The 14,561-nt window shown below is 49.5% G+C and overlaps 1 protein-coding gene across 3 annotated transcripts in view; it reads right to left on the bottom strand.

Annotated features, from left to right (window-relative positions):
• Nucleotides 1-14,561, bottom strand: part of COL27A1 (collagen type XXVII alpha 1 chain) — a 129,469-nt gene that overhangs the window by 28,967 nt on the left and 85,941 nt on the right. For all 3 annotated transcript variants that reach the window (XM_031556174.1, XM_031556176.1, XM_010720821.3), the window contains 9 exons: nucleotides 8,357-8,410; nucleotides 7,956-8,000; nucleotides 7,754-7,798; nucleotides 7,487-7,540; nucleotides 6,726-6,779; nucleotides 4,972-5,025; nucleotides 4,183-4,236; nucleotides 3,770-3,823; nucleotides 2,185-2,292 (listed from right to left, as the gene is read on the bottom strand). In XM_031556174.1, the coding sequence (XP_031412034.1) occupies nucleotides 2,185-2,292; nucleotides 3,770-3,823; nucleotides 4,183-4,236; nucleotides 4,972-5,025; nucleotides 6,726-6,779; nucleotides 7,487-7,540; nucleotides 7,754-7,798; nucleotides 7,956-8,000; nucleotides 8,357-8,410 (522 nt within the window). The remainder of the gene's footprint in view (nucleotides 1-2,184; nucleotides 2,293-3,769; nucleotides 3,824-4,182; nucleotides 4,237-4,971; nucleotides 5,026-6,725; nucleotides 6,780-7,486; nucleotides 7,541-7,753; nucleotides 7,799-7,955; nucleotides 8,001-8,356; nucleotides 8,411-14,561) is intronic.

Below are 14,561 nucleotides of genomic sequence, written 5' to 3'. Positions count from 1 at the left end.
ACTGCCACATGCAGATCAGTTGGTTGGCACAGTGAACCAGCTGGATCCTGGTGTCTCTGCCACTAACAGCACAGAAGCATTAACATCTCCACTATCACCTTTGTAGATGAGCAGGGTATCTCAGCAGTACTGGAGCAGCTCCTTGCAAATTCTGGTCAGAAACTGGTCACTGTGCAATCTTAGCATTTGCCCTTGTGTGAACATGTTCAAGTTTTTCCCCTGGTTAGACTCTTCCTATCTTTCTCCGTCAGCCTTGAGAACACCCATCCATGCCTGGATGATGGTTGTGGTGTGCCTTGAAGAGATTGGTTTAACCTTTCATCACAGCTTCCATTCCTCACTTGGAAAGAAGTGAGTTGTAGCTATCACTAGTGATTTGCATCTCTGATCCATGAACTTGGCAGAAATCTAAGGAAGATCCCACCAACACTTTTTCATTTTGGTGGTGATGGATCAACAGTTGGACTCAATGATCTTAGTGATCTTTTCCAATCTTAACAATTCCCTGATTCTATGACTTCCTCCATGGGAAGCTAGGATGAAAAACTCCAAGAAAGAAAAAAAAAGGAGGAGAAAATTATTTGTACTTCTGTCAGAGGACTTCCATCTCTAGATTACCTCAGCAAGCATGGAACAGCAGCCTGTGCATTAGGTAATGGCCCGACGCTTGGCAGCAGGCAGCGCTATCTGGAGCCCTGTGGTCTCTGAAAGTCTGCTCGAGTTCAGACATACGGATATACAAAGGAACATATTAAAATAGTAGATGGAAATATAGCACTTTGCAGTAAAAAAAAAAAAAGTGATTATGAGCGGGAATCTTGGCTCTGTGGACTTTTTTTTAAAATAAAACAGAACGGCATCATGTTCCCAGGGACATGCTGGCAAACAGTCTGCGAGAATCTATATTTTATATGCTATAACTTCATATGACTTTTGCATGATTTTAGCACTTTTATTGGTTCTTAACTGTGCACAACATAAACACATGGAGCTGCCAGAAGCTGTACCCACCCTGCTAAGGGCTCCCTGCGGGCTGTGGACGCATTTGGGGCAGGATTACAGCCTTGTTCTATATATCTATGGAGTTTCCACCTTCAAGTCAAGTCAGTGCTCCAATCCCCATCTCAGCCCCAAAACACAAAAATTCAGCCCCTTTGCTCCTCCGTTCCTCACACTTTTCTCCCTGCCTTCCTTTGAGCCAGCCTCAACGTCACCGAAGGCACAAACGATGTGCTCTAGCATTGAGCACCCACCCCGTGCTCAAGGGCACTGCAGGAATTACGAGAAACAAATCACTGATAGGCTCCCCACTTTGGGTAGAAGGATCTGGCTTTGCTGCAGAGCAGCCTGCTGGCGCTGGGCAGCGTTGCTCCACACCCGGTACCACTAAATGAGCCCCAGGCTGCATCCTGCCCTACTCCTCCAAACAGAAATGAGCGAGAGCAAATCAGAAATGAGTGAGTGATCCACATCTTGATGACCAACCCTCCTCCTATTTGCATGTTCTTTTTTTGCAAAACAGTTTACTTTGTGCCAACACTTGCATCGAGTCATATCTTGGACAACATCCTGTCCCAAGCAGAGTCCTGGTTCACTGCCTGCATCTCCCACTCAATCTGCCCCCACATGTTTTGCTGCAAGATGGCATATCCTGTCACAGAGTATTAATATCAGTGGTAATAGCTATCCTTGGAATAATAAATAAAATGATGACTTAAGAAAAAGCATATTTTGTTCTTGCTAGGGTTTCAGTGCATTCCAGCTTCCCAGACACAACATTGCTGCTTTCATTTGTGCCATGGTTGCAGAAGGCTCTCAGCCCTTTGTAGGAACTGGTTGCCTTCTGCAACCCAGGGCTCACTGTGTGCCCCATATCTGAGCAGGGGTCACAAAAGAGAGCCCACACTGCACATCTAGGCCATGCTCCAGCCACGAAGGTGAAAATCACCCTACACACAACAGCTAGAGACAAGAGCATGAAGCACTCATTGCTGATCCCCCTGTGGGATCACCCCCCGTTTGGGATCACACAGATGACCCTATGGAGAGGTGCAGGAGCTGTGCTGGGCTCATGCACCCACCCAACTACCTGCAATACACACAGGCTGCCCATGCAGCCAGGAGGAGAGCTCAAGTTGCTCCAGGAACCCCACAGAGGTGAGCAGGATGCTTTCTCAGACTCACTCGGACACCTGTGATGCCGGGATATCCAGGAGGCCCTTCTTTTCCCTTCAGTCCTTCAGTGCCTTTTTCTCCCTTCTCTCCATCCAGGCCTTGCTCTCCTTTGTCTCCCTGTGGAAAAGAAGAGGTGGGAGTTTGCATACCCACACAACACATGGGTCACCATACATGGCTCTTGCGAGGAAAAAAACACTGTCCATAATTAATATTTCAGGAGTCTGGGAGGAAAAGAGCCTGCAAGCAAAAGGATGAATGAGGATGAGTCATAATACACTTGACATTTAACAAAATGAGCAAACCCATGTTTTTTTAAAAAAATCTCTTGGCTGGAGGAGGAGGAACTCCCCCATTACATAGGGAAATGTGAACTTTGCTTCTCCTGCAGTGAGGCCTGAACCTCCCACGTGAATGAGACAGTGAACAAGATCTAAAAGAGTCCCCTGCCTCACCCAGGAGCCTTGCGTTCCAGATGCTGAAAGACTGAATGGGTGTGATGGGTTTGTGTGGAGGGGCACCTGGCTCTTGCAAGGGCTGGGATCAATGTCATGAAGCTGTCACCTTGCCCTGAGAGGGTCTCGTGGTTGGAGGATTGGATTATGGCAAATCTCTGCTTCTCTGCTTTTACAGCTGATGGCACATCTCATGGAGATGATCAAAAGGGCCAATTCTGCATTGACAGTGGCATCAGCCTTGATGCCAGCACTGACAGCCAAGTGGTTGCGGTGGCTTTGTTACCCACTGTGCTAGAGCAGAGCCACGTCTCTACTGGTCACACCAACATCTCTGCAGCAAGCAGTGGCTCTTCTGCTGCCCAGAGACATGTTCGGGTTGGACTGATCATCTCCAGATGTCCTTTCCAGTCCTTGTGGTTCTGTGAAACCTGGTGTGGTTCAAGAGCTCTTAGGGATGGCAAGAGAAATCAGAGGATTTGATTGTCTTTAAGGACGAATCTTTTGGTCCAATGTTCAGAGATAAGCAGAAATGAAGACACATGGCAAACAGCTTAATCAGAGCAAAGCAATAAAGTGCATTGTTGTGGGACCGGCTGCTTTTTCTTTCCATGGAACAAAACAGTTGGTCTGTTTGGAAAGACTGGCTGTGCAAGGACAGAAATGGAATGCTGTTCCAAAGGCAAGGTAGCAACTCACAGCAGTTAGATAAAGAGAGCAATGCAAGCTCTGAGCAAGCACCTGGGACTATGCCAGGAGGAGGGGGATCCAATTTCTTTCCTTGCAAACAATGCTCTCGTCAGCAGTACAGGGGGCAGTGATGGACAATTTTTTGATTTCCCCTGCCAGGCCCAGGAATTCCTAATTAGTTGGAAAGTTAATCTGTAAAAACTCAAATAAAACAGACAAATTGTTGGAAACTATATATTAAAGAAGTTGACCTTTTTGGAGATTTGATCATATGCCAAAAATGTGGGTAGAGGAGTAAAACACGAGGAGTCCATTATATGTGTCTGCAGAAAAAAATATCCTGACTTCTTATTTCTAAATAAGATAAGCCATCAAAGAAGCAAGGGGGTAAGGGAACACTGCACCAGAATACCTTCCCTGCTGCCAAACCCATACATCCCAAAATTTACCTTGGCTCCATCTGGACCAGGTGGCCCACTGTCCCCTTCCAGCCCCATTTCTCCCTGCAAGACAGAAGCAAGTCACATAAAGCTGTGCCCAAACATACTTTTCCCCCATGCTTTCATCAGATGACTCTTGATCTTAGCCCTGAGAAGGGACAAGAGGCACAGCCAGCTTCAGGCTGTGCATTCGTCCCTACTCCCTCCCACAGAGCAGCCAGTGTCTCCCTACTTGGTGGAGCATTGAGAGCTCAGCTCAAGCCGGTGGGCTCCGTGGGGAAGGCAGAGATTCATGTGGGGCTGGGAGGGTTATGGGATGCCTGGGAGAGAGGCTCTATGCCCACAGATTGTGGGTGAGCACGGACAAGAGCCTCTGAGGAGCTGATGAGATGGAGAAGTGCCACCAAAAGGTGGGTACTCACTCTTTGACCAATGAGGCCTTGCTCTCCAGGAACTCCCAGCTGGCCAGGATCACCCTAGAAAGAAGGCATCACAGACAAGGAAACGAGCTGCTTAGTGATGGTGAGCATGGGGCACTGAATGCCTGTTGGGTGACAGAGGCTGGAGGGCTCTGGCAGGGGTAAAGAAGTGCTTTATGCAAATTGTGACCTGTTCCACTGATGGCGTGGAGGGACAGCCAGGAGCACAGGTCAGGATGCCATAGACTTGCTAGCTCTGGTGAAGCCTTGGAGGATTTGCCAAGGAAAAAGAGGCATAGGATGGGGCAGGGGGTAGGGACTGAGGAACAGCATAGAAGAAATCGCATCTAATCCCCACAGAGTCTGCTCACAAGCTCTCTATGTAGGAGCAAACCTTCAAACCAAGCACCAGGGGAGACAAAATAAAATTAACCTCCCTGTGAGCTGCTCTGCACAGGGACCTTTGTCAAATAAAGAGATGTTTTCTGAAGGCCTTTCCGTGTAGACAAGAAGGTGCATTCATGGCCCTGAAGCAGAGCACCCTCCCCCATAACCACTGGAGAAGCTCAGTCCCCACAGAGCTGAGGCTTGGGAACTGGTGGGACTTTGTCTGAGGGTATTTTTACACTTGAGACCTCGGCTCTTCTTGTTCCATGTTGGAAGCTGCCTAATTCTCTGGGTCTTGAGGACTTCCTTCTCCACTCAGACTTGGGATTTATGACAGAGCCAAAATTCATTAGCGAGCTCCTTCTCAAGCTCTGATAGGGAAATTGCACAAATGGTTTTTCTTACCTTCATGCCAGGTTCACCTGGGAGGCCAGGTTGTCCCATTGGGCCAGGCGGTCCCTGGGAAAAAAAAAGAAAAAAAACAGACAATGAAAAAAACCTTTGTAACCAAGCAGAAAAGAAGATCAAAGACATAATTCCTTTAGCAGAGACCTCCCGGGACAGCACAGCCCTGGTTGCAATGCAATCACCGCCCCGGAGCTGGCTCAGGGTATGCAGCATCAAAGAGGCACAGCCTGGCTCCTGCGAGGGCTCTGTGCATCTCCCACGCCCCCATTCTCCCCTGTAACTCCTTCCAGCCCTCTGCTTGCTAAGGCTACTGATCCTGGCAGAAAGGCTGGCACCCCACAGATAGCCAAAACCTATGGGAAGGCATGCAGGTAGAGGGAAGGTGCTCTTCCTTGATGTCACAGCTTTGCAATAGTGGGGCCACTCAAATCTTTGGCACCAATGCCAACTGAGAGCTTCAATCTTTGTCCATTTTCTACTACCCTGGGAAGAATGACAATCTGTAAGACGAGACCAAAGCCTGTCTTTAAAGGATTCCAGGGGGTTATTTACTTAGGATATTTGCTTTCCAGGCAGCACTCTCCCTACTCTTTGCAGTATGGAATAAAGGAAAAAAGAGCACATAGTCAAAGAGAGCACTCGGCTGCCCAGGGAAGGGAGCCAGTTCCTGGCTTGCTGCAATGGATTTGGGCAGAGGAGGGAGCAGGGTGAGTGTTGGGTTTATTAACAAATGGTCAAGTCACGCAATGAGAAAATTCAGGATCCAATGAAAGCAAAAATCCTGCTTTGGTTTCTCCAGAGGTGCCAGTGCAGAGAAAGGCTCCTGGAAGAGACACAGATTTGAATAAAGCTCTGTACTTTCTTGGTTGGCAGCATCCATAGTGGCTTGGTAGCAGCTTTCCAGCTCCCCAGTGTGGTTTACCATGCTCAGAGCCCGCTCCATCCAGTCTAGCAGCCATGAGAATGGAAACTTTCATGACTCATACACTTCGCAGTAGGCTGTATTAAAAGGTACCTTTGCTGCTGTTTTCACAACCAAGTGAAACATCATGGCTGCTTTACAGTTTCCATACAGGGATGTATGGAAAGGAGCTACCAAGAGGAACTGGTACACTCAGACAAAAATGCTGATATTTCATGGAGAATCAAATAGAGCAGTCTGTAGATGAGTTAGGGGGAAGCCATGGGGCATCTCCTGCAATCCATCAGGACACTGTTCAGCAGCTGCTGCTGCTTTGGTTATGGTGTGTTTGTGCCATTGCTTCATGGCAACAATAACCCAAAAAGCACTGTCAGCAGCAAAGGTGTTTCTCAGAGCTCCTTTCATTGCCTGCAGTGACTTGAGAAGGGACTGCTTGGCCATCCACAACTGTGCCTTGCCAGCAAATGGACCAGTGAACAGGACAGAAAATACCACTTCTCAGTTCGAAGGCTACAGTTTGTTCCTGGCTCTGTATTGTGGTATGGTGTGGTGGTAAAGCCATGCCTGGGATGTGCTTGTGAGAGCTTTGAAATGTTGCTCTTGTTCTGAAGATGGGGAGGCCCAGATACCAGCTGTCTATGGCCTGAGATGAGAATGATGTTTGAATTTCTGTCTCTCACTGTTTGCTTTGGAAGTTGAAATTCAGACTTGAGGGAAGTCTTTCCTGCTCACATCCCTGGGTGTGGAAGGTTGCACCTCTGTCATCTCTGTTAGAAGGTGCCTCTCTCTAGGTGAATGAAAAAGAAATAAGAGCAAAGACCAGACCTACCTTATGGCCAATTTCTCCCAAAGGTCCAGGTGGTCCCTGTGGTCCTTGTGGACCCTGGAAAACGGAGACACAAGGTCCTTTTCATACAACTGTTTTTATTTCTGAAGGGCACCATTTCCTGTAAGGTAAAACACCAGTTCCCTCCCACATCATAGCAGAGCTATGGGCAGCAAGATGGAAAGACCACAGTGGGTGTACTGAGTCACCATAGCAGTTCAGAAGGCCCTTCACCATCTCTTTCCCACCTGTAACTATTGCAGTTGGTAACCTGGAAGTGTCTGGTATGCTTTCCTGTCTCTGTCCTGCTCCATCCCAAAGACACAGATGGCAGGAGATAACTCAGCCTGCTTTAATGAGGAGTGCCCTTCCCCAAGTCTGTGTCTTCATCTGACATCTCCCAGTGCCTTCCCCAAGGCTGTGGGCTCACTTCTGGCACTGCAGCCTCCCTCCTGGTCCCCATCGATCCCAACTCTCATTACATCTGACCCTGTCTCAGACCCAACCTTGCCTTTCTTTCCTCCATTTCCTTCCAAAATCCAGCCCACTCCTACAATCTCCATGCTGATCCATGCCCCTTTTATGCTTTTCAGGGATCTGACTTCATCTTTCCTTGTACTCTGTAGGGCTCTAGCCAAGTCTTTCACATCTCTGACACTGCAACTGGCAGAGACAGAGAAATTGGAAGTGGGAAGGAGTAGGGACAGAGAAAGCAATGAGATGTCTGAGTGTGACAGATGAAGAGAGAATCATAAGGCACTTGCCGGGTCGCCTGGTGCCCCTTTTACTCCTGGAGGTCCAGAAGGCCCTTGGATACCCTAGGAAAAAGAAACACACCAAGGTCAACTCCAACCCCACGGCAATGCTCCATGCCTCCCAGCAGTAACATCTATCTCAAAAGCACCAACAAAGAGTGAGAGGTGGTCTGTAAGTATGAGATGTCTGAGTCTTTCCTCCAGAATCAGGACCCAAAACTTAGGAACTGGAGTGAAAATGCGTTTCTAAAAGGGAGCACTCTCATGGACACTTACTGGAAAGCCACAGGATCCTGTCTCCCCAGTCTCGCCCATCTTCCCCTGTGAACACACAGTGACAGATGTTAGCAGCTGGATCTGTGCTCAGACACCTGTGGTGCTTTGGCCAGGAGAAGCTGCAGGTCCCTGGGCACTGTGTGCACCCCTGGAGGGGTTTGACACCTTCCCACACTGGGCAGGTGCTGGCTGCAGGACGTACCTGCAGCCCATCTGGCCCCATCTTGCCTGGCTCCCCTGGACGGCCCTGCAAAGCAAAAAGACAAACACGCGTTGGCAGGAGCACAAATGGTATCGGTGATGCTCTTCTGCACCAGCCTACCTGCTCTTGCATTTTTCTGCACCAGATATCCCCTCCAGATCCCTGCAGCTCTTGAAAGGCTGATTGCCCAGCACCCTGCCCTGAGGAGCACCCCAACCAGCAGGCAGTTTGGGCAATGAGCGACATGACCCAAGTCTCTTTGAGCAAACACTGCTTTGGAGGAAGATTCTGCTTTTGTTGCGTAAAGGACTTGTTCCTGCTGGCTGGTGCTCACGGTGCCATTGTGACCTTGGTCTGTCCACAACACAGCCAAGAGCAGTCTCAGCCAGGCTGGTGCTCACCTTGGCACCTCGTGACCCTGGCTCGCCTACTGGTCCATCAGGCCCTCTGGCACCCTGGAAAAAGGCAAAAGAGAGGAAAAAATGAGGGTTTGGCTCACTGGGAAGTACAGCAGCACCCTAGCTGTGGGGAAGCCAATCGTGTAGGGAGGCTGAGAAGGGTAGTCCAGGGCTCAAAAGATCCCTTCTGTGCTTTGTTCTGTTTCACTTCCAACCATTTGCCAACATACAGCACCAGAACATTTTTATTCCCTTTTAAACTTAATTACCAGCTGCAAACCAAAGCCAGAGGAGAAAGGCGTGTGAGGAACAGCCTTACTTTCAGGCAACACTTACACAATGACGGCTTTGCAGTGCACAGGCTTACAGTTCTAGCCTTATTGATATCAGATCTCTTCCTTCCTATAAACACTGCTTTTCCAACTGCTCCTTGGCGTATCACACTGCTTCATGGTCACAACTGGGACAGTAAAGCTACAAAATGATGGAGTTGCCACCCTTAGAGATTTTCAAGAACCATGGAGATGAGGCACTGAGGGACATGGTCAGTGGGCATGATGGGGCTGGGTTGGGGTCTTGGTGATCTTAGTGGTCTTTTCCAAGCTTAGTGATTCCATGATTCTATGATAAAACACACAGAAAGGTACATGAGCTCCCAGCTGAAGTTACAGCTCCCTGCTCTTTAGGGAAGGGGCTGCTGTCAGGAATCAGGCAGTGCTTGTGCATGTGCACGCCAGAAGAAGAGCAGCTGGCCATGCCTGCTTTGTCATCTCTGGTCTTGGGGCCAGCATCTGTACCTGGGTGCATACAAGTTGCAAGGGAGACCTGAGGTGCACAGGACACCCAAGGTGCTGATGGAACCCACAAGAGCCCAGGTGCCAAGGGATCCCGGTGAGCTCATGGTGCAGCTCAGGCGTGCTGCAGGAGGGGAAGGTGTTCTTCCAGAGAGTCTGCGCTGTGAGAGCCCTGGTCTTGCAAAGAGGACCCATAACTGAGTTTCGAGCTGCAGCAGAGCTGAATGCACAGCCCTCCGCACCGCTCGAGCCCCAGAAACCCACATGTCACACTGATGGAGAATAAACAGAGCCGTGGTCAGGCAAAATAAAACGGTATAAAAAGGGAATAGTGAGAGACTGTATTAATGCACGTCATGTTCACAATGAGGCTGTGATCTCAGCTGGGACTCTCAGGCGCTACTGCAATATAAATAATAAATAATAACACAGAGCGGTGCTAGAATGTAATGGTAAGAGGAATTCTGAGAGTGGGCCAACGCGGAAATAGAGAAAACAGGAGCCAATGTGCTTAATCGGGATGCGAGCCCAGTGCCAAAAGTAATAAGAGCATCAGGGAGCCAACGCGTTAGAAAAGCAACTCCAAAATGACAGGCACAGGGAGAGACTCACAAAGAACGGCAGTGTAACAGCAGAAGATGTGCAGGAAACTTGGCCAAATTGTTACAGCAGACAAATGCTGTCAATATAAAATAATGCAAAAACTTCCACCGTGCTTGGCAAAACCCTGTGCCGCCAAGCATACCAGAGACAAACTAACCAAAAGCCTGCACTGCATGTCAGTAAGACACAGCTCTGCCTGGGCTGCGGGACAGACGGACGGAGGGACGGTGCCCCAGCACAGCGCTGCAGCCAGGGCTGTTTGCTGTATCCACGTTTCCTCCAGCAGAGCCCTGTCAGCAGCATGGCAGGACCTGCCAGGGCAATCACCCTTCGCAGCAGTCACCTGGCTAATCCCATCACAACACATCTCATCAGCACCTGACCCAAAAGAGGAGAAAGTGACCCCGTGTTCGCAAATGCATGTGGCAAGCTTCATCTTCCCCAAGCCTCCTGTGCTCCGGCCCAGGATGAAGGCTTCCCCTAATTCGCCCTGACAGGGAAGGCTGCATTCAGCCAATTAGTGAAATCTTCAAATCTCTCTTCTCCTGACAGCGCTGGTTAGAGAGGGGTGAGCGAGGCCCTGGCAGCTCTCCAGCCCATCCTGTGCCAATGCTGCAGCACATGGCATGCTGCCTTCCCCGGGCACACGAGGGCACGCAGGGCACGGACTCATCTTGAGAATGGGGTAGGAGATGCAGTGAGAATGGTTTTCTTGCTGGTGTCAGCATGTGAGGGACTTGGTTAGTGGGCAAATGGCGATAGGTTGATGGTCGGACTTGATGATCTCAGTGGTCTTTTCCAGCTTTACTGATTCTGTGATCTCCAGGAACCCACGGAACAGTGAAGGAAGCTTTGCTTTGGTCCATGTGAACATTTGTAAGGCAGTGTACAGCTCAGGGAAGGTTCTGCTGGGCCACAGCTGCACACACAGTGTGAGCTCTGAGCAGCTTTGCAAAGCAAATAGGAAAAAAAAGTGGGGTTAGATAGAGACCTGTCTGTTCCTTTGGGCTGTGCAGAGAGATGCAGGTTCACAGCGAGGGAGATCTGAGAACCTGCTCACCTGCTGGGGTCAATGCTCAATGGCATTGCTATGTCCATCTCAATGCAGCACATCCAAAATCACAGGGTCGTGCTGGGGCAGTGCCACCAGACCAGATGACACCTTTTATCCACCTACTGACATTTCACTACCATGGTCCAGCCAAATGAAAAGCGAGCAGATGCCCTGACTGAAGACTGGAGACATCACCAGCCACAGATCCATAACTAACTCTCCCTCAAACATGCTTAATGCTTTTTCAGCCAACTATCCAGATCCCTGGGAGCAAACCAAAAACACCTCTGCTATTTCTCCATAGGCAATTTTTCAGCTGGGCCTGGAATAAACAACCACTTCCAGGGTGCTTACATAACACCACAAGTTCCTTGTGCTCATGAATTCCTGCAGTTTGTGATGCTGCAGTGGGAATGGCTGGCAGTGAGACAGCGGTCCTCCACCAGGTGCACAAGTCCCATCTCCTCTCTGCAGGCTGCACCTGGGCAATAGTGACTGCAGGACGTGGTGGCAAGCTAGAAAAGAGAAATGTCGCTTTGGACTTGGAAAGCCAGCATCGCATTCAGCAAGAGGAGAAAACTCCACAAACATGGCTATTTTGGCTAGAAGAATGGAGCACGGCCACTTCACAAAAGGTTAGGCACATGTCCAAGAGCTACACTGAAGAGGGATGAAAGGAAGGAAGGCTGGAGTTTCAGGTCCCAATTCCTCATCCTTTGGGAATCAAAGAGGGAATGTCGTGTCTGTGGAAGACTGCTCAGTATTGGTTGGATGCACAAAGAAAAGAGATGGGGAGGAACAATGCCTTGTCATGACTGAAAAGAAAGTCACAGTTCTTTAAGGATATTCTTTTCAAAAGTTGTACTTCTGTCCTGACAACTCAAAAGCTATCGCAACATAAATACAGACCCCAAAAAGGCTCCATTGTTCTTGACAATCAAAACCATATTTGCTATTTACGTTTTCTTCAAAAGTGAAATTGCTTTAATGAAGTCTCCACAAACAGAGCTCATGGAATCCACAAACATCTGGCAGAGGCTGCCTTCATGTTTCCACTCTGAATTGAATTACATCCCTTCTGTAAGTGGGGACAGACAGAGGGTAACGTCTGAAATTACAATTGGGGACCATTTCCCCATCCTGAGAAAACCAAGAGCCAAAATAGCAGGACAAAGCAAGCAAACACAGAATACTGTGTGCCTGGAATATCTTCTGAGAGTACGAAGAGAAAGAATACGTGAGAGACAGAGATACAAACCAGAAATCCTCCGGGCAGGAGATCTGCTGGTCCTTACAACAGCAACTTTCCTGCATCATATTCACTGAAATCTGTAGGATCCAAATTCTCTGTCTCTGCTGGGGTTCTTAGAAAGGATGCCCGTCTTGTAAATTCCATAGGGATTGTATTACTGTGGTTCTGGAGAGGAAACACAGCCCATGGCTGCCAAGCTGAACATCTCTGACATGTGGTACATCACTCTGGGGATGGACATTGCTGGCAGGAGTGGTGTGCTGCAGGATTGCTCCTGAGGGCTTGGCACCCCACCTCTGCATCCAGCTATATCCAAACCCAGCTCTCTGCTGTGCCAGCCGACCTCTGTCTTGGGAACTGGATCCAGTTTGGCTCTTGCTTTTACAAGTGTGATAATAAATATCTCCTTCATCCCTCCTGCTGGTACAAGCGGAGCTGAAAACGGCCCGGTCAGGCATACCTTCCCGGTGGCTCAAGGACTTCAGGCCAAGAGAGACGTAAGAAGCTGAAGAGGATTGGACCTGATGAACGTTATGGGTCCCTTCCAGCTTGGGTTGTTCTACGATTGCATGACAGGAGCGAGCCTTGCACAAGTCAGAAGCACAACACTACGATGGTGCAGCTGCTGCCATGAGCTCAGTGCTGGCAGCAGGGCAATCCCGTCCCAGCGCACATCAGAGCCTCTGGCAGACATACCCAGTGTGCTCCCACCTCTCCCAGAGCCCGCACAGCCGGCAGCCTGGGATTCATTCAGAAGGCATTTCCCGTTCAGCTCCCTGCTGCACTTTTACCTTGAGATATTTTCTTCCCGCAGCGGAACGCCTCCACTTTCTCATCTGTCAGCTCACGGACAATTAATTGCTGTGTAGCACACAGAAACCAGGATCCCAGAGGTGCTCTGAGAGCAAGGACACAGGGAGCTTCCTCTGATGGGAGCAGAGGTGAAGATGTTCTGCCCAGCCCTGAACTCAAAGATGAATCCCCATACACATCGGCTTGGCTTGGATGTCATTGGTGCCCTTCTAGCTGTGCTTCTAAAGCATAGAGATGTTCCAGGGTACATAACTGTGGTTATAGTGCTTTCTAGCTGGTTATTCCATTTCCTTTTGCCAGTCCCAGCTATTCAAATGGAGTATTAGCTCTGGTATACAGAAACATATGCAGCCCTGGGATGTCCCGAATTCCCCAGGCAGGAGTTGCAGTAGAAGCAGAGTCTGGGGGTGGGCAAAATGTTTAGTTTACTTCAGCCTACGTCTTTGAAAATGAAACATGGAAACAGATATCATAAGGTCCTTGGAGGGAGAAATGCAAAATATGTTGTTACTGGGGCCTTCAGCAGAATATGTGTGTGCTTGTTATTAATACTTTGTAAAGCAGCTGGATAAGGGGAAACAACCCACAGCAGAGATGCTCCTGCCATGAATGTCCTGTTGAGGAAGAAGAAAGACTGAGGAGCTCAGTGGGACGCGGGCAGGAGGACACAGCCAGGAAAACAAGCAGCTTTGGCAGGTCTGGAGGTCATTGTGCTGTCGGCTGTCACCCAAATGGAGCAGGAAGAACCACAATGAGTTGACGCTGAGTGTTTGTGAAATATTCACCCAGTGCAATGTGCACTCGTAGCGCTGTCAGCAGTGCTCAGCAGCACCGTGCCCCAGTGCCAGGCTGGGGGCCAGCTCTCCCCAGGCAGGGCAAGGGTTCACACGTGCTTCACGCTGGTGCTGTTGGATACACACGGATAAAGTCAGGGCCTTGTGTTATGGGTTGGAAAAACACACAGGAAAACAGGCTGTGCTTGTAAATGACAGTGCCAAACACACCTTTCTCACAGCCCTGCAGAACACTGGTAGCACAGGCACCTTTCCCACTCCTTTACAGGCACTCCTCTCCACAGCTGTGACCCACCCTCAGATGACCAAATCTTCACATCCTCACCAGAAGCAGCCACAAACCCTGTCTGACACTGTGGGAGGCTGGGACAAGGCTGAACTCCTTTCACAACAGCACACTCGGATAACCTTCTGCTCACCCCCATCGCTTGCAGACTCACCCCGTGAGACTTGTTTCACAGCATCTCAGAAATGGGCCTGCAGAGGTGCTGCCCCAACCTCTGTGAAGATTTGCACCCCAAAACCCATCAGCCAGATTCACAGAATCATAGAATTGTTAAAGTTCACAGAATCACAGAATTGTAGGGATTGGAAGGGACCTCTAGAGATCATCGAGACCAACCCCCCTGCCAAAGCAGGTTCCCTACACCAGGTCGCACAGGTAGGCGTCCAGGCGAGACTTGAATATCTCCAGAGAAGGAGACTCCACAACCTCCCTGGGCAGCCTGTTCCAGTGCTCCGTCACCTCACCGTGAAGAAGTTCTTACGCACATTCGTGCGAAACTTCCTATGCTGCAGCTGATGTCCGTTTCCCCTCGTCCTGTCTCCACGTACCACTGAAAAGAGACTGGCCTCACCGCTATGGCCGCCACACCTCAGATATTTATAAACCTGGATC

This window comes from Meleagris gallopavo, chromosome 19 (assembly GCF_000146605.3).
Source record: "Meleagris gallopavo isolate NT-WF06-2002-E0010 breed Aviagen turkey brand Nicholas breeding stock chromosome 19, Turkey_5.1, whole genome shotgun sequence".
Taxonomy (NCBI): Eukaryota; Metazoa; Chordata; class Aves; order Galliformes; family Phasianidae; genus Meleagris; species Meleagris gallopavo.
This window is presented reverse-complemented; position numbering and strand designations above follow the sequence as displayed.